Below are 20,229 nucleotides of genomic sequence, written 5' to 3' on the forward strand. Positions count from 1 at the left end.
ACACCCTTAAACCAGTCTTGCCATGAGAGTCCGCCATATCTACGTATGGATTGAGTAAGATCCTTTAAGTAAGTTGTCATCGGTGCAAGCAATAGAAAATTGCTCTCTAAATATGTATGATTGATTGGTGTGGAGGAAATAAGCTTTATACGATCGTGTGTAATGGAAGAAATAAAAGCGACAGAATGCATAATAAAGGTCCATATCACAAGTAGCAATATAAAGTGACGTTCTTTCGCATTAAGATTTTGTGCATCCAACCATAAAGCGCATGACAACCTCTGCTTCCCTCTACGAAGGGCCCATCTTTTACTTTTATCTCCTACCTTACATAAGAGTCACGGTGATCTTCACCCACTGGTAGAAAAAGGGCTTTTAGTCCCGGTTCAATCCAGAACCGGGACTAAAGGCCCTCCACGTGGCCGGTCCACCTTTAGTCCCAGTTGGTAACACCAACCGGTACTAAAGGAAATTTCCTAAAAAAAATTTTGAAATTTTTTTTGAATTTTTTTATTTTCAAATTTCTGAATTATTTTAACCTCTAATCTCTAATTACCCCTCATCACTGCTCAATTTAATCTCTAATCACCCCTCATCATTCCAAATCATCTCACTTCCCGAACGGTCACCCATCCTCTCACTACTCCAGCCTGAGCACGCTTAACTTCCGGGTTCTATTCTCCCTCGTTTCCAAGTCCGCACTTGTTGTTTTCCTGACAATAGTAAGATGTCAATCCTATTAACCCTTAGGAATTTAGCTTCAGCATGAAGTCACATATTTCACTGTTTGAGTCTAAAACTATTGTTCTAAAAAACAATAATTTTTTAGTAACACTAATATTTTTGAATAAGTAGTTTGACCATTGTTTGACCACAGTTTGACCATACTTTGACCAGATTTGACCAAAATTCAAAAAAGGTGAAATAATTATTTAATAACACTAATATTCTTGAATAATTATTTAGTAGCACTAATACTTCTTGAATAAGTAGTTTGACCATAGTTTGACCAGATTTACTAAAAATTTTAAAAAACTGAAATTTGAGCATAACTTTTTTTCCTTTTGGAATTTGAGGATTCTAGAAATTTGCAAACAGGCCATAGGCGGTCTCCATCGGATGTAACTTTTCGAGTAGATGATTTTTCATATAAAAAACTTTTTCATCCGAGTTCGTATGCAAAAGTTATGCCCATTTTACAAATTCCAGAGAGATTTTGTAAATAAAGTCGAAATTCATATTTGTAAATTTTCCCAACAACTAGACCACATATCACATGTGAAACTTATTTTCTTTTATTTTTTTGAAATTTCCATCATTTTATTTTATTTTTTTAAAACTGAAAAGGCGGTCCACCGGGGGGGGGGGGGGTAGAGTTTGAAAATGGGACCTTTAGTACCGGTTCGTGGCACGAACCGGGACTAGAGTTCTCATCCCCATTAGTCCCGGTTCATGCCTCAAACCGGGACTAAAGGTCTAATCTTTAGTCCCGGTTTGTGGCACGAACCGGGACCAATGGTTGTGGGCCAGGAGCGAGGCCCATTGGTCCCGGTTCATCCCACCAACTGGGACCAAAAGGTCTAGATGAACCGGGACTAATGCCTTAGTCGCACGAACCGGGACCAATGCTCACATTAGTCCCGGTTCTAGACTGAACCAGGAGTAATGGGCTAAGCCGGCCTGGACCATAGCCCTGTTTTCTACTAGTGACCCTTCCTTTTTACATTTTATCTTTTGGCAAGCACAACATGTTGGAAAGATCCTGGTATATATGGCTAATTGGATGTGAGTTTTCATGAACTATTATTGTTGACATTACCCTTGAGGTAAAATGTTGGGAGGCAAAACTATAAGCTCCTATTTTTCTCTGTGTCCGATTAAAACTCCATACCCATAAGTATTGCGTGAGTGTTAGCAATTGTGAAAGACTATATGATAGTTGAGTATGTGGACTTGCTGAAAAGCTCTTATACTGACTCTTTCCTATGTTATGATAAATTGCAATTGCTCCAATGACCGAGATTATAGTTTTTTAGTTTTCAATGAAGTTTATGATTCATACTTGAAATTGTGATCAAATTGTTACTCTAGCATAAGAAATCATATGACAAGAATTATATAAGTTGTTGTTCTAAGAATGATCATGATGCCCTCATGTCCGTATTTTATTTTTATCGACACCTCTATCTCTAAACATGTGGACATATTTTTCGATTTCGGCTTTCACTTGAGGACAAGTGAGGTCTAAGCTTGGGGGAGTTGATACGTCCATTTTGCATCATGCTTTTATATCGATATTTATTGCATTATGGGCTGTTATTACACATTAGTCACAGTACTTATGCCTATTCTCTCTTATTTTACAAGGTTTACATAAAGAGGGAGAATGCCGACAGCTGGGATTCTGGGCTGGAAAAGGAGCAAATATTAGAGACCTATTCTGCATAGCTCCAAAATTCATGAAACTTCACGGAAGAAATTTTCAGAATATATAAAAAATACTGAGCGCAAGAAGTTCACCAGGGGGGCCACACCCTACCCATGAGGGTAGGGGGCGCGCCCTACCCCCTGGGCGCGCCCCCTACCTCGTGGGTCCCCTGGTGGCCCTCCGATGGCCATCTTCTGCTATATGGAGTCTTTCGATGAGGAAAAAAAATCATAATCCATCTTTCCGGATGAGACTCCGCCGCCACGAGGCGGAACCTTGGCGGAACCAATCTAGGGCTCTGGCGTGGCTGTTCTGCCGGGGAAACTTCCCTCCGAGAGGGGGAAACCATCGCCATCATCATCACCAACGCTCCTCTCATCGGGAGAGGGCAATGTCCATCAACATCTTCACCAGCACCATCTCCTCTCCAAACCCTAGTTCATCTCTTGTATCCAATTCTTGTCTCCGAGTTTGGGATTAGTACCTGTGGGTTCCTATTAGTGTTAATTACTCCTTGTAGTTGATGCTAGTTGGTTTAATTGGTGGAAGATCATATGTTCAGATCCTATATGCATATTAATACCCCTCTGATTATGAACATGAATATGCTTTGTGAGTAGTTACGTTTGTTCCTGAGGACATGGGAGAAGTCTTGCTATTAGTAGTCATGTGAATTTGGTATTCGTTCGATATTTTGATGAGATGTATGTTGTCTCTCCTCTAGTGGTGTTATGTGAATGTCGACTACATGACACTTCACCATTATTTGTGCCTAGAGGAAGGCATTGGGAAGTAATAAGTAGATGATGGGTTGCTAGAGTGACAGAAGCTTAAACCTTAGTTTATGCGTTGCTTCGTAAGGGGCTGATTTGGATCCATATGGTTCATCCTATGGTTAGGTTTACCTTAATAATTTTGTTGTAGTTGTGGATGCTTGCAATAGAGGTTAATCATAAGTGGGATGCTTGTCAAAGTAACGGTAGTACCCAAGCACCGGTCCACCCACATACCAAATTATCAAAGTACCAAATGCGAATCATATGAACGTGATGAAACCTAGCTTGACAATATTCCCATGTGTCCTCGGGAGCGCTTTACATCATATAAGATTTTGTGTAGGCTTGTCCTTTACTACAAAAAGGATTGGGCCACCTTGCTGCACTTTATTTACTTTTTTTACTTGTTACTCGTTAAAAATTATCCTATCACAAAACTATCTATTACCTATTATTTCAGTGCTTGCAGAGAATACCTTGCTGAAAACCGCTTATCATTTCCTTCTACTCCTCGTTGGGTTCGACACTCTTACTTATCAAAAGGACTATGATAGATCCCCTATATTTGTGGGTCATCAGACACCTACACCAATTAGTGAGGAAGTTATTGATGATGATCATGAAACTTCAGATCAAGTTGTTACTGAACCTCGTAGGTCAAACAGAGTAAGATCCACACCAGAGTGGTACGGCAATCCTATTCTGGAGGTTATGTTGCTAGACCATGACGAACCTACGAACTATGAAGAAGCGATGGTGAGCCCAGATTCCGCCAAATGGCTTGAGGCCATGATATCTGAGATGGGATCCATGTATGAGAACGGTGGACTTTGGTTGACTTGCCCGATGATTGGCAAGCCATTGAAAATAAATGGATCTTCAAGAAGAAGACTGACGCTGACGGTAATGTTACTGTCTATAAAGCTCGACTTGTTGCAAAAGGTTTTTGATAAGTTCAAGGGATTGACTACGATGAGACTTTCTCACCCATAGCGATGCTTAAGTCTGTCCGAATCATGTTAGCAATTGCTGCATTTTATGATTATGAAATTTGGCAAATGGATGTCAAAACTGCATTCCTGAATGGATTTCTGGAAAAAGAGTTGTATATGATGCAACCGGAAGGTTTTGTCAATCCAAAGGGAGCTAACAAAGTGTGCAAGCTCCAGCGATCCATTTATGGACTGGTGCAAGCCTCTCGGAGTTGGAATAAACGTTTTGATAGTGTGATCAAAGCATATGGTTTTATACAGACTTTTGGAGAAGTCTGTATTTACAAGAAAGTGAGTGGGAGCTCTGTAGCATTTTTGATATTATATGTGGATGACATATTGTTGATTGGAAATGATATAGAATTTCTGGATAGCATAAAAGGATATTTGAATAAGAGTTTTTCAATGAAAGACCTCGGTGAAGCTGCTTATATATTGGGCATCAAGATCTATAGTGATAGATCGAGACGCTTAATTGGACTTTCACAAAGCACATACCTTGACAAAGTTTTGAAGAAGTTCAAAATGGATCAAGTAAAGAAAGGGTTCTTGCCTATGTTACAAGGTGTGAAGTTGAGTAAGACTCAATGCCTGACCACTGCAGAAGATAGAGAGAAAATGAAAGATGTTCCCTATGCTTCAGCCATAGGCTCTATCATGTATGCAATGCTGTGTACCAGACCTGATGTGTGCCTTGCTATTAGTTTAGCAGGGAGGTAACAAAGTAATCCAGGAGTGGATCACTGGACAGCGGTCAAGAACATCCTGAAATACCTGAAAAGGATGAAGGATATGTTTATCGTTTATGGAGGTGACAAAGAGCTCGTCGTAAATGGTTACGTCGATGCAAGCTGTGATACTGATCCAGACGATTCTAAATCACAAACCGGATACATACTTTTATTAAACGATGGAGCTATCAGTTGGTGCAGTTCTAAACAAAGCGTCGTAGCGGGATCTACATGTGAAGCGGAGTACATAGCTGCTTCGGAAGCAGCAAATGAAGGAGTCTTGATGAAGGAGTTCATATCCGATCTAGGTGTCATACCTAGTGCATCGGGTCCAATGAAAATCTTTTGTGACAATACCGGTGCAATTGCTTTAGCAAAGGAATCCAGATTTCACAAGAGAACCAAGCACATCCAGAGACGCTTCAACTCCATCCCGGATCAAGTCCAGGTGGGAGACATAGAGATTTACAAGATACATACAGATCTGAATGTTGCAGACCCGTTGACTAAGCCTCTTCCACGAGCAAAACATGATCAACACCAAGGCTCCATGGGTGTTAGAATCATTACTGTGTAATCTAGATTATTGACTCTAGTGCAAGTGGGAGACTGAAGGAAATATGCCCTAGAGGCAATAATAAAGTTATTATTTATTTCCTTATATCATGATAAATGTTTATTATTCATGCTAGAATTGTATTAACTGGAAACATGATACATGTGTGAATACATAGAAAAAACAGAGTGTCACTAGTATGCCTCTACTTGACTAGCTCGTTGAATCAAAGATTGTTATGTTTCCTAACCATAGACAAAGAGTTGTCATTTGATTAACGAGATCACATCATTAGGAGAATGATGTGATTGACCTGACCCATTCCGTTAGCTTAGCACTTGATCGTTTAATTTGTTGCTATTGCTTTTTTCATGAATTATACATGTTCCTGTGACTATGAGATTATGCAACTCCTGTTTACCGGAGGAACACTTTGTGTGCTACCAAACGTCACAACGTAACTGGGTGATTATAAAGGTGCTCTACAAGTGTCTCCAAAGGTACTTGTTCGGTTGGCGTATTTCGAGATTAGGATTTGTCACTCCGATTGTCGGAGAGGTATCTCTGGGCCCACTCGGTAGTACACATCACTTAAGCCTTGCAAGCATTGCAACTAATGAGTTAGTTGCGGGATGATGTATTACAGAACGAGTAAAGAGACTTGCCACTAACGAGATTGAACTAGGTATTGAGATACCGACGATCGAATCTCGGGCAAGTAACATACCGATGACAAAGGGAACAACGTATGTTGTTATGCGGTTTGACCGATAAAGATCTTCGTAGAATATGTAGGAGCCAATATGAGCAACCAGGTTCCGCTATTGGTTATTAACGGGAGACGTGTCTCGGTCATGTCTACATAGTTCTCGAACCCGTAGGGTCCGCACGCTTAAAATTTGATGATGGTTATATTATGAGTTTATGTGTTTTGATGTACCGAAGGTAGTTAGGAGTCCCGGATGTGATCACGGACATGACGAGGAGTCTCGAAATGGTCGAGACATGAAGATTGATATATTGGACGACTATATTCCGACACCAGAATGGTTCCGGGGGTTATCGGATATATACCGGAGTACCGGGGGGTTACCGGAACCCCCCCGAGGGTAATTGGGCCTCATGGGCCCAAAGTGGTGGAAGAGGAGAGGCAGCAGGAGGTGGCGCGCGCCCCCCCTTGCCCCCATCCGAATTGGGAAAGGGAAGGGGGCGGCGGCTCCCCTTCTCCTTCCTTCTCTCCACCTCCTCCTTCCCCCTTCTCCTAGTTGGAATAGGAAAGGGGGCAAAACCTACTTGGAGTAGGATTGCCCCCCCCCCCTTGGGCGCGCCTCCTCCTCTTGGCCGGCCCCCTCCTCCTCCCCCCTTTATATACGGAGGAGGGGGGCACCCCATAGAGACAACAATTGATCTCTTAGATCTTTTAGCCGTGTGCGGTGCCCCCCTCCACCATAATCCACCTCGGTCATATCGTAGCGGTGCTTAGGCGAAGCCCTGCGTCAGTAGAGCACCATCATTGTCACCACGCCATCGTGCTAACGGAACTCTCCCTCAAAGCTTGGCTGGATCGGAGTTCGAGGGACGTCATCGACTTGAACGTGTGCAAAACTCGGAGGTGTCGTGCGTTCAGTGCTTGATCGGTCGGATCGTGAAGACGTACGACTACATCAACCACGTTGTGCTAACGCTTCCGCTTTCGGTCTACGAGGGTACGTGGACACATTCTCCCCTCTTGTTGCTATGCATCACCATGATCTTGCGTGTGCGTAAGATTTTTTTTGAAATTACTACGTTCCCCAACAGCCAGTGGTGGTGGCCATCTCCTCCGTCGGTGGTGGTCGGTCTGAGACTGGATGATCGGATCTCGAGATCCGTCATCTAGTTCCAACTGCGAGTCGGGAAGACATAGTTGCCGGTGAAAACCAAGCCGATGGCAGGCGATGGCGGCATTCTGCGCCGTTACCTTGATGAAGGCATCGTCGTGCAACGACCGTCGACCCACTAGTGCTGCTCTAGGGGAAACCCTAGGATGTGGTCTTCCAGATCGGACGATGGCAGTATTGCGGTGTCATTTCTCTCTTGGGAGTATTATTTGTGGAGCAGCGCTGGAAGACAGTGGCATGAGGTGGAGTGGCTTCATCTCGCACGGATCTTCGGTGGAGATGTCAAGTCATGCCTGACCGACAGGTGCTACGCTGTGTTATGCCTGGTCGGAAGGTGCTACGCACGACAGATCTTCCAGAATCTTTACGTCTAGATGGACGAGCGCGGGTGGTGACGCCGTTGGGTACCGTGGTGGCGTTGACGGATGGACGGACTGGCAAGAATGATGCGGATCTCTCTCCTGAAGATGGGTCAGCGGTCCGATGATGATGGCGGCATCTAAAACATGTGCATGTGGTGTACGCTTTAGGTCTGCTGCACCAGCTGTTCGTTCCGATACGTTATGTGGATGGATCGGCGACGACACCGGTTTAGATATAAGGAGTGAGAGCACTCCACGTTATTGAGTTTTGTAGGTGTGAGTGGTGGCTTGAGGTGGCTTAATTTATGTCCTTGTTAGACCTTGGTAGAATAATAAATAAAGATGACCACATGCATCGATTGATGGAAAGGCCGGGGGTTTTAACCTACTTTTCCACGTCTGCACGTGTCGGCGCAGCTCGCCTTGTTGATGCCTCCGCTAGTGCCGGCGCAGCTCGCCTCGTTGATGCCTCCGCTAGTGCTCTCCCACGCCTGCACGCGCCAGCGCAGCTGCCCTCGCAGAAGGATTTTGTTCCATGTCATCGCGGCGCTGCATGCACCACGGTAACGGCAGATAGCCAACGCGAGCGGCAAGGAGATCGGCGGTACGCGGCGTCAAGGAGACTGGGGTGCGTCTGGCGATTGACGCAAGAAATCCAAGCGACCAGGTATTCTTGGTAGGCATCACACACTCTTGTCCGCCTGACCGTCTCAACTGCTGAGCAGATGCCCAAGTACGCGTGGATAGCACTAGGGGCAGTTTGGCCCTTTCTATTGCTTATAAGTGGGAAAAGAAAAAGGAAATCAATACAATGAGGAAATGGCATGGTAATCAAGATGCACATGAGCTGGGTGGCATTTTTACGAAGCCAATCTTGAAATTGGCATTTGTGAGAAGCCACATATTAAAAGTGGTGATGGAAGACCAAATCGAGACGAGGATGAGAAACAGGCGGAACTAGAAGTGAGGGGCTAGGGGACGCGGAGCCTTACCAAGAGCGCGGAAGAACATTTCAAAAAAAAAAAAAGCGCGGAAGAAGGCAGCCGCTGCGGAGGGTGGAGGAGCATGCCTAGTGTGAGGCCGGGACTGAGGGCCGGCCGACGATCTCCGCCGTGCACCGCCTCCACCTCGAATCGCGTTCTCATTTTTCTTTTTTCTTTTTTTTAGGTGGGCTAGCCCACTTACAACAGCAATAGTAACCCAGCCCACTCGTGCTTCGGCAACCATCACAGACCTTTGCATTGCCTAAAAAAACACAGACCTTTGCAATGAGTGCGAGAGCTATTTCTCGTTTTAAGCGAGACGATAGCTTGCTCTGGCTGAAGGAATTCGTTTCTCGCGCAAGAAACTAAGAAGACCGTTGCTGCTAGCCAGTCTGCCCACCCGTCATTTGTGGCTAGAACTGGAGGGCGTCCTTATTGAGGTAACTAGAGCCAGTTTTCTTAGGTTTCTTTCTTCTTCTTTTTTCTTTCTTCTTCTCCAATTATTTATTATTTTGCATTTGTTTCTTTACTTTACTTTTTCATTTTCTTTTTTCTCTGGTTTACATTGTTTATTTTTCAGTTTTCATTTTTTTCGGTTTCCTTGTTTCTTTTTTGTTTTCTCCGTTTTTCTTTCATTCTTTTTCATTGTGTTTTGCATTTTGTTTCTTTGTTTTTTATTTTATTTTTCCTTTTTGTTTCTTTTGTTTATATATTTGGCTTTGTTTGTTCTTTTGGTTATCATTCTATATTTTATATATATGTCAACAACATTTTCCTAATAATAGTCTAACATTTTTTCAATACAAATTATAAATTTTTTCTATGCACAGTTTAAAAAAACTTTAAATACAAGATTAATATTTTTTAAGACATTATCAACATTTTCCGTGCACTTTTTAAATGCTTGATTAATAGTTTCAAATAAAAAGATTAACATTTTTAAATACATGGTCAACATTTTTCCATTACACATTTAATATTTTTCAAATGCTTGATTGACAATTTTATATACATGATTAATTGTTTTCATCATTTATTTAATACATGGTCACCATTTTCTCTATGCACATTTAACATTTCCCAAATGTTTCATTAATATTTTTAAAATACTTGATCAACATTTCCTTCAAATGCTTGATCAAAATTTTTATATACATGATCAAAACAATCATCACTTTTTAATAAGTGATCAACATTTTCTGTAAACATGTTGAACATTGTCTGAATGCCTGTTCAATACTTTTCTGTAAAGATTGTGCCTGCTTACTTATGACACGGTCAATATTGACTTGATGAAGTGACTGCATGGCGATGCCGGCACGCCCGCCCCGCGAAATCCATAGGGCGACGATGTTGGTGATGATTTAGCCTTCACGATGCCGAACTCTTGGTCAGCTCGCCGAGGTGATGATCTGATGAGGTTGACCTCGGCTAGATGAAGCGACGACCTGTCTAGCGCAAATCGGCAGCCGTGGAGCAACGTTGTCGGTCTGGTTTGACGCCGACGTGACAGTGAAGATTACCCCGGAAAAGGATTTTAAATTGGTGGGCACATGTTTGAGAGCAAAACACAATACCCTAGATAAAATTTCCTTCAAAAATGATGTCCGAAATCCTGTTCATGAAGAAATATGAACTTTCGGATTCGTATTCGCGCACAAAACAGATCCGAAAATTGGTCCACTCATCGGAAGTTTCCGGAGATTGAACATTCGGATCAAGCTGAACATTTGAGGAGTAGCAGATATAGGAATTCCGCAGCCGATGAATGGTTGGATCTTCCAAAGGATGTCTGAGCTGTATGCTGGACTCTTCGCCCTAAACTCATCCAGATTCCCGTCCAGATTCGATATGGCTCCAGTATATCGGAGATCGCCTGAGATTCTTCCATCGGAACGCGATGAAATTTTACATGGTTATTTTAGACTGAATTCCACACAATTCCTCTAAAGTAATCGTCAAAGCGACGCTCGAGGAGGTGGCGACGGAAAATACAAATCCGTTGTACCGAAAAACAGCACAGTCGCCTGGGGACAATGTTGACGTTGAGTCCTTGAGCTTCATGGATGATTCCTCCATAATCTTGATAGAGATTGGAGTTGATGTTGACGAAGGCCTTGGTCCAATCATGACGATCTGACGTGGAGCATAGTCCTCGGTGTAGCCAAGGTGACCACTCGAGCCTGCGATGAAGATATCAACGTCGCAATTGATTTGTAGGCGAGCCATTGATCCTTCTGTCGATTGCACAACGAAACTCTTAATGAAAATACTATTGTCGGTGTCAAAACCTGCAGACCTCGGGGTAGGGGGTCCCGAGTTGTGGATCCTAAATCGATGGGTAATAGGAGACGAAGGAGACGGTGTTTACTCAGGTTCGGGCCCTCTTGATGAAGGTAAAACACTATATCCTGCTCTTGTTTATATTGATTATGATGTATCGACTACAGAGTTGATCTATCTCGAGATCGTATGTTGTGTATATATATATATATATATATATATATATATATATATATATATCGACTAGCCTGGCCTCGGCTTGTATAATGTACTGGAAGCCTAGGATAACAAGAGTCCTAGTCGACTACGTCAATGAAGAGGAGTCATTGTCTTGATCACCAATTCTTGTGGAATCTTCCTTGTATATGTCATGGGCTGCCCGAAGAAGGCCCTTAGTGAACCGTCATTGGATCCTCGCCCGACTTACCTGGTTGATAGACGATGTGGTGAGTACCCCTAGTTCAAGACACCGTCACCTACCCTTTTTCATTTGGGCACCAGGGTAGCGGGAACATCTCCCTCGAGTAGGAGGGATTCTCTATGCACAGGAAAGTCTCTCCCGCTAGGCGTTTTTTGCCCTGGATTTTCACGGCCCAACAACCAAATGATGACCCCTTAGTAAACCGCGCCACCCTTATCTCCAACGAGGAGCCGTCGCCAGCGACATCATGGTCGATCGTGGCATCCCCGTCTCAAGCTTGGGCTCTGACCAATCCTACCTTCAGTCAAAGCTAAAGGTAAAGTTGTGGTGGTATGGCCATACATGTATGCCCTTATGCTGACTTCTACACCAAAACTTGTGCGTACAAACTCCTCTTCTTTTTATTTCTCCCTAATAAGGAAACATTTAAACTTGAAACTTTGCATGCCAACAACACACAAGTACTATCATGTCAGATTTCTTTTAAAAATATTTAGTGCATCAGACATATTTAAAATGATAAATAACATTCAAAATTTATAATTTGACAATGTTATGTTGCATAAAAAAACAGACACATTTTACGCACAGAGTGACACTTGTGTGTCGTTGATATGCAAAATTTCAACGTCAAATCTTTTCTTGTTCGGAAGTGGAAAAAAGAGAATTTTCTATAGAAAGACAACATCATGGATCTTGATGGAAAGATGGATAGCCTATAGATATAATATGTACATGGCAGCATAGAAAATCCACACTCAAAACTAAAAGGCTCTCGCCTGCCTGCACCTCTGAACCCTCATTCTTAAACTTCATGGTGACGCCACGTCGTCCCCGTCTCGCGGGGGGAGTGGGGGGAGGGGCGCATCGCCGATGACACCATGGCAAACTGTGGCATCCCCATTTTGAGCTTGATCTCAATCCAATCCTACCGCCAGTCGAAACTTAAAATGCCCTCACCCGCACCTCTGAACCTCTGTCAGAGCATCTGTAGCAGAGCCCGCAAAAGCGGTCAAACCCGTAAAAATCCACGTTTTCAGTTTCGTGGTGTCAGAAAACGTCCCCAATAAACCCCGCAAAAACGGTCAAACCCGTAAAAAATTTGCAGACCCCTGAGAATCCATCCCGGCGACCCTTTAATTTGCAGATTTGGAGGCAAAATATAAGGGGAACTACCAACCGGTCAATGCTACGCGACAAGGAAATTTTCCCATGCGCACACGGGCTCCGATAACCTTCCGCCATGGAACTCGCCGAAATCTTGCCGGAAACTCGCCGTTTACCGCTGCTGCGGCGTCGGCTTGCGGAGTAGATCGCAGGAGCAGTGACTGGAGACTCGAGCAGCTACCCGGGCACGAACGAGCTAGCTAGCAAGCTCCTGATCCATCGGGCCACGAACGAGCTATAGCTAGCAAGCTCCTCGATCCAGCCGGCCATGGAATAGCTAGCTACCTCCCGGATTCATCCGGCAACGGGGCAGCTGGCTCCTGAATCGATTCGGCGACTACCATAGGCGACGGGAGCTGATTATGAACATAGGCGAGAGGAAGAAGAAGACACGGGAAAGAATATACGTGAATATCTTTTTTACGGGTCCGTTATGCGGGATCTGCATCTGCGACCGTCCGCACCGGTCCATAAGCCGTTTTTTCGCGAACTGCAAACGCGTTTTGCGGGCCGGCGGGATGCAGGGTCTGCTAAAGAGGCTCTCAGCAGTCGAAACTTAAAATGCCCCCACCCGCACCTCTGAACGTCCGTCCTCGCATGGACGGTTACATCGTGTCATCCCGCCATCAGACTCCCGCCTCGCCCTCTCCAAACGTTTTTTTTTGTGGCAATGTTATGTATGCAATGCATGCATAGCATAGATTCCGTATGCCAATCTACAAGCGCGGACAACACAGCTACCAATCCACCATGCATGCATGGAGGTGGAGCAGCTGTACGTACGTACAGACCTACATCGATAATGTATGTTGTAGTCCGATCGAGCTTAATCAGTTAAGCTTACATATCTTGATGGACAAACGTGGTACAAAGATCGGTTCTCTCTCTTAATTAGTGCAGCAGGTAGTAACAATATTTTGGGACCAATGAGAAAAGGGGAAAAAAGGATCACGATCGATCAAGCTTGGGCCGGCGGCCGGCGCTCGACGCGTGGTAGCTAGTGACAGCAGATGAGTCGATCGATCGATCGCTCAGTTGTGCTTGTGCGGGATGGGCGCGCCGGCCCCTCGGCGGTTGGTGTCCGGCGGAGGGTCCACGTACCCGTAGTCCTCGTCCTCCGCGGAGGCCCCGCCTCCGGCCAGCCGCCGCATCTCCACGCCCTCGTCGTTCCCGCCGCCGAAGCTCATGTTCGTCGTCACGGTCGGCGGTCGCGGCACGCGGGCGCCTCCCACACCGCGCGCACGGCCGACAGCCATCGCCAGCACCAGTGCCAGAACCACCGCCGCCCGCTTCGCCGCCACCGCGGACAAGGAGGGCGACGTCGGCCAGCGCATGATGGACGTACGCGTGCCCGTTAAAGCAGTGCGGCGGTCGAGCTTGCTAGAGGGATCGAGAGGGGGTCATGGAAAGGGCGTGGTGCAACGAAACGACCGTCGACCGGCCTATAAAGAGGGCGGGCGGGCGCGGCGCGGGACGGAAGCGGGAGCGCGGACAGCGCGCGTCGGGGCGGCTGTTACTCGAAGCCACCGGAATGCGGGGTGGTGATCTCGCCGTCCACGCCATACCAAACCCACAATTCGTTTCCGCGTACTGTGTCGTCCTGCCTACCAAGTTGCTTATGTGCTTCCAATCAAAGGCACAAAGCCACGGTTTAATAATTGATCAAAGATACGCACACAAAAAACCATCCAAGCCTTCCCACAGATGACAAAAGAAAGAAAATGCAACTTTCAGGCTTCTTACTGTAATTTATAGGTCTCCAGCAAAGGTCATCTCAGCCAGCGGTGTGAATAACATAAAACTACCGGTATTGCCGTTAGAGTTATAAAAACTTACATACTTTAAATTTTTCGCAAAAACCTACCACTCTTTCACGTATTGTTTCAGAAAAACCAAATGACTGTGTTGGTAGAGTTTAACTGTGATTGTGACAGCAGGCCGGGTCCACTTGTCAGGTCTGACGTGGCATAAAAGTCAATACCAATTTGGTTTTATGAAACGACACGCCAAAAGTGGTAGGGTTTTGCAATTTTTTTTTGAAGTTGGTAGTTTTGGACAGACCTAACCATAATACCGGTCGTTTTATGCTATTTACTCCAGCAAGTAAGAAACAAGTTGTGGTTGGACAGTTAGTAGAACTCTGCCAAAACACTCGTTTGATAATCAGGCATATGAGTGGGGTTGGAGTCGAGGGCGGCGGTAGCAATTTTCATAACGGGCATACAAACGACTCGTCATTTGAATGTTGCCCAGAGGCCCCTCGACGGGTGCTTCACTCGCTGGATGGTTGTGTTTTTCTTAACCCCACACATTATATTAAATTATTAATTAATAAAACAAAGTACAATTGCACAGATACATGCGGAAACTATCATAAAGATCGGGACATGACATATGTCAAATAAACTTTGCATAAAAAACCCCACACAAAAGAATATGACAAATAAGTCTATTGGAGTCCTTGCAAACAACCAATTCTAAAATCGCCGCCGACACCAGCGATTTGTGTTATGTGGCCAGTCGGTGTGGGTTGCATTATCAGTAGTTGCCATGGTTACCCTGACTGGTGATGGATGGTCCATTGATAGGCATTTTTTTTGAGCATCAGTACAGACACAAGCGCTCATATACACGCGCATACACTCACCCCTATGAACGCACACACGCACACTCTATCCCTATGAGCACCTCCGAGAGACTGAGCCGGCATATCATCTTGAGATTTACGAAGTCACCGTAGGCGCCTCGTCGTCGACGGGAACGTCTCCTCCCACTGAAAGCGCATCGCCGGAAATCCTGAAATAAATCCAGGAATAGTGCGAGCACCAGGATTTGAACCCTGGTGGGTTGGGGATACCACTGTCCACCTAACCAACTCAACCACAGGTTGATTCGCGTCCATTGGTAGGCATTAGTTCCACTTTAAACATGATTTCATTATTTTTTTGAAAATTACAGTCACTTCAGTAGGAATTGGACTAAGTGTCTTTAGGTCAAATTATTTAAAAAAAATCAAATCATTTAAAAATTATTGTTTGAATTTCCAAAATATTATGTGGGTCTAATCTAGTGGGAATTTTGGTCCTTCGTCCAAAATGAAAACCTAAGTAATTGGAATTCAGTGATTTTGCTATGGCTTAAATATTTCTGAAATTGAAATTCAAAAGCATGATGTATTTAGTGTACAAATATGACTGTGGTGCTTTTTTTAACAAATGGGTTGATCATATCTTTTGTGTTGCTTAAGTAATACATGACCATCTTTTAATTGTAAATCTAGCACTTTATGATGTATGATATTCATTTTCTTGCTCATACATGTGATAAAACAACAAAAATAACGTAGCATCAATCAATCGGTGCACAAATATGGTACCATAGGAGTATTATACAGCTTTCGCCGGACAGTTCAGACAATCACTATTTTAATAATTTTCGCCTTCATTCAACAGTCAATTTAAGGGGGTTTTTATTAGCATTTTCCCTATTTGCCCAAGAATCTGCAAACAACCATGAGTGCATGATTCACCTGCCTCCCTATGCATATATATAACCAAACAACATTAGAGTTGAGCCGGCAAAAAAGCTTTAATATGCCTCTATTTTGTCTTTGCCGAATCAGAGTACTAACTAAAAAATATCAAAATTGTCGTATTCAGGGCTATCTACCACTAGCTATGCACCAAATCAGATTCTTGTGCTTGCCTTGTGCTAGGTGCTAACTTATTGTTGGTCTAATAGGATCACGCATACGTCCGTGGGTTTTTTGTTTTATTTTTGAAACATTAAGTTAATTTTTTTAGAACCATGAACTGTCAAAAAAATTCTATTAATTTCGTCAATCTTTCATGGTTTTGAATGGTTTCCGAAATATTTTGCCCACAACCGAGGGTATCATTAGTGATCAATATATATGGGTTCTCGGTTGCACTTGCGAAACATTAAGTTTATGCTTCATAGAAGCGTGCACTGAAAATTTCCTATCAATTTCTTCGATTTTTTTTGTTTGAATGGTTTTTGAAATATTTTGGCCACAACCAAAATCACTACATTTCAGTGATTTTGGCTGGCTATTTGGCCAGAGGACCAAAATTTTCCACTTGAAACTCAACCAAATAGTTTAAATTTTATTTGAATTCATGTAGTGTTTTAATGTCTGATATTTTTTTTACCAAAACATTGTTATTTCTGTGTATACTAAACCACCGAAACCTGGTGAATTTTGGTGAAATCTCATTGAAAGTGACTTCCGTGTTCATACAAAAAAAGTGAGTTCTGTGACAACTACATTGTTAAGAGAAAATGCATTTTTCCAAATATTATCTTTTATTTGCAAATGAACAAATTAATTTTTTTGGAGCGACTACGAGAGGTAAATGAAAAGAAAAATGTGGCCATGCATAAAATAATTTTCTCTAAAAAATAAAACCAATGTTTTCACACTCTGTCTCCGACTACAAGCCAAATGGAACTTTTTTTCTCGATCCAATAAAAATGAATATATTCAATTGTATGTGTTAACCACTGACAAATGAATGGATTAAGGTGAAGAAGAACTCGATCCTAAATGGAGAGTTTTCAAGGCAAATTGATGGCTTGATTGAGATGAGATCCCCAAAAGAGAAGCAGTTGTCGCAAAGATGGCAAAGAAGTTCTTGACCATACCAGCAATTAGTGTCTCATCGGAGTCAACATTCTCTACGAGTGGGAGAATTCTCGATGACTATCGTAGCTCTCTCAGCCTAAACATGGTTGAGACACTCGTGTGCTTCTAGCTAAATTAAAGGATCAAAAGAAAACCAGCTTAAGCCTACAATTGTAGTGGTAATATTACTTGTTCTCTACTGTGTATTATCTTATTGTAACTTTAGACTCTTGCTAAATGTTAACTGAAATTGCATATTTGCACTTACCTTTGTAGGAAGATGGCAATGATGACGATGTCGAGTTCATTCCATTTCCTGAAGATACGATGGAAAGCAACTAGTAGGTTTCCCATATTTTTATTAAGTGTGGTTGTATTGCTGTAGCATTGTACTATTGTATATTTGCTTGCATCAGAACAAGTGAATCTCTATGTCTATGTAGGAAGATGAAATTGATAAATTGATGAGCAACTTATGTGAGGAGCAGGAGCTACTTTGCATTTCCTCATCTAGCAGCCATCATTTTATTTCGGTCATTGTTATTTATGTAAGACCTTATGTTTGAAGTGTCATGCTGAAGTGGTGAAGTAGTTAATATAATATGTACTGCTAGTCTGGTAATCGAACTTGATCCAATGTTGAGCGCCTAAGCCATGTTAGGCTTTCTCTTTTGAAGTCCTAGACTTGTCTTTGTCAATGGCCCTACTTATTGTTGTTGTTCACCTAGCGATTGTGTAAGTATGAACCATAATGGTGGTCTGACTTATGATTGTGTCACTCTGTGTTGTTGTTGGTTGTTGCATTATGTGCTGCTATTTGGAAATAGTAAATTTGGCAAAGGTTGATGCATTACTACTTTGCTACGTGTTTAAATATTGAATATATGATGGAATGCTACTGTAATGTTTACAACTGTAACGAGCGCTCACGAGCTTAACAAGTACTTAATGAACCGAGCCGATGAAGAGTTTGAGCTCATTAAAGTTAACGAGTTTAACGAGTCGAGTAGCTTGTTAGTCTAGCCCTACAGTTGTGTACGACCTATAAGCGTAACTTTTGAATTCCTTCCGTTTGTTTGAGTCCATCAAGTTAAGTTTGAAAAATTAACGGAATTCTGGAGTATCATTTCCTTTCTTCACCAATGATATTGAATCGACATTTGGAAGAAAGAGATCTGGACTAAGTTGCTTTGGGTGGCGCTTGCACATTAATTAGATCATCTAAATAATCCAAAAAGACGAAAGTGATGGATGTATTTGACAAAGAGAACTTGTGAACACTAAAGACAGGGCTGGCTAAAAAGCGGATTTAATACCAATAGCTCAAGAAGAAACAATTGGTCAGCATTTGATCCTCTTCCGACTAATTCTTCTAGGTAAAGTTGTTAAATAAATTGAAATGTGCCAAAAATGAGTAATTTGGAATAGTGTATCAACATAACCTTCTGCCTTGTTATTCCATTTTTTCTTGAGTGGGATTTTGAATAATAGATGCAATATCGGGAAATGTGTGCTACTTTAGAATGATTATGTGTGGGAATGAAAGCTTTCCTAACGGGTGGGAAATGGTTTAGATCGTTTAGAACTAGCTTTTCCGTGAGCTCCAACCAGAGGGAGAGGAGTGAGTGATTCCTCGATAGCGAGACTACCAAAGGCAGTCAACAACATCTGGTATACTCCGTCTTTCAAGCCTGTATTTAACTTCAAAGATAAGCCTCTAGAAAGTCAGAAATATGTAAGCTAGCAGCAAGGGAAAGTGGTCTTCTTTCATGGAGTCCCCTTCCTTTCCACCTGTTGTGGTGGTGGAAGCCTTAGGCACCAAAACAATGCATTGATGGAGCACTATGATCACGGTGGTGCTCCAGGACAAGACGGGTCGAGTTCAAGTTCGATATCAAGTTCAAGTTGAAGGCTGAGTACTATAGAAACCGACTTTGAAAGCCGGAACAAAAACATCATGCTAGATTACGACGTCATCACCTTTCCTCGTGTTGCTCGACATGAAATATAAATATATTCCAGGAGGGAATCCCCCCGGGTCCCGGGGTGAAAACTACAGCAACAAAAATGTTCTTTCTTAAGTGCTAGAGAACAATTGACTACAACAAAGCCAGCGCCAAGGCGGGTAAGAACTCTTGCAAAATTTTATGAATCTTGTGGTTTCTCTATAGTTGAATCACAAACACAATTGATTTTTGTTAGAGGTGGAGGAGATAAAACATCGCACATGACTAGTAGAAAACTGACCTTTAGTCCGGAGCATTAGTCCCGGCTGGGTCTGGGCCCAAGACTATTGCGAGCATTAGTCCCAGTTCCAACGGCTAGGAGCGGACAGGCACACGACCAGGATTAGTCCTAGTTCAAATGGGACCACTAGTCCCGGTAGGTGATAATAACCAGAACTAAAGGGGTGGCGGCAGGCTGAGGCCCCTGTGAGCACCTTTGTCCCGGTTGGTATCACCAACTGGGACTAAAGATATCCCTATATAAAGCTGCTTCATCCAACCCGAGTCCAAGATTTCTCTCCTCTCTGTTTCCTTCCCCAAGCTCGAGTTCATCCTCCATTTTTGCCAAGATTTGTCAAGATTGGAGGCACCCCAACTATCCAAGGGTTCTAAAAGGTTAGTAACTTCATCCTTTCATCTCTCATTGCTCGTTTAGCTCGTTTCATGCTCTATAAGTATAGTGATTTGTGGGTTTTAGTTTGGGAATAATTATGTGGGAGTTTATTTGAATTATATGCAATTTGAGCTCAAATTAACTTCTTAGTTTGCATATGTGTAGGTGTGGTTTAGTGCCTTCCTGTCACCGTCCTCACCACCGTCAATCGCCCGCGCCATCCCATCGCCGGCACCACCTTATATGTATGATTTAGATAATTACTTGTATAATTTTCTCACTTGTATGATTGTTTGTTATATATGGTGCCATGGTTTTGATATCCGTCCCCGCCGACCCTCATCCGGTTTATGATTCGGATGTGGTATATTATATTTTATAACCAT

General features: G+C 43.1%; 1 protein-coding gene across 1 annotated transcript; it reads right to left on the reverse strand.

Annotated features, from left to right (window-relative positions):
• Window positions 1-13,317: 13,317 nt before the first annotated feature.
• LOC147972712 (uncharacterized) lies at window positions 13,318-13,977 on the reverse strand. The gene has a single exon (XM_087523531.1). The coding sequence runs from the start codon at window positions 13,911-13,913 to the stop codon at window positions 13,611-13,613; it is 303 nt and encodes a 100-aa protein (XP_087379657.1). The 5' UTR covers window positions 13,914-13,977; the 3' UTR covers window positions 13,318-13,610.
• Window positions 13,978-20,229: the final 6,252 nt, after the last annotated feature.

Source organism: Triticum urartu, chromosome 5A (assembly GCF_056163025.1).
Source record: "Triticum urartu cultivar PI428250 chromosome 5A, HENAU_Tu73, whole genome shotgun sequence".
Taxonomy (NCBI): Eukaryota; Viridiplantae; Streptophyta; class Magnoliopsida; order Poales; family Poaceae; genus Triticum; species Triticum urartu.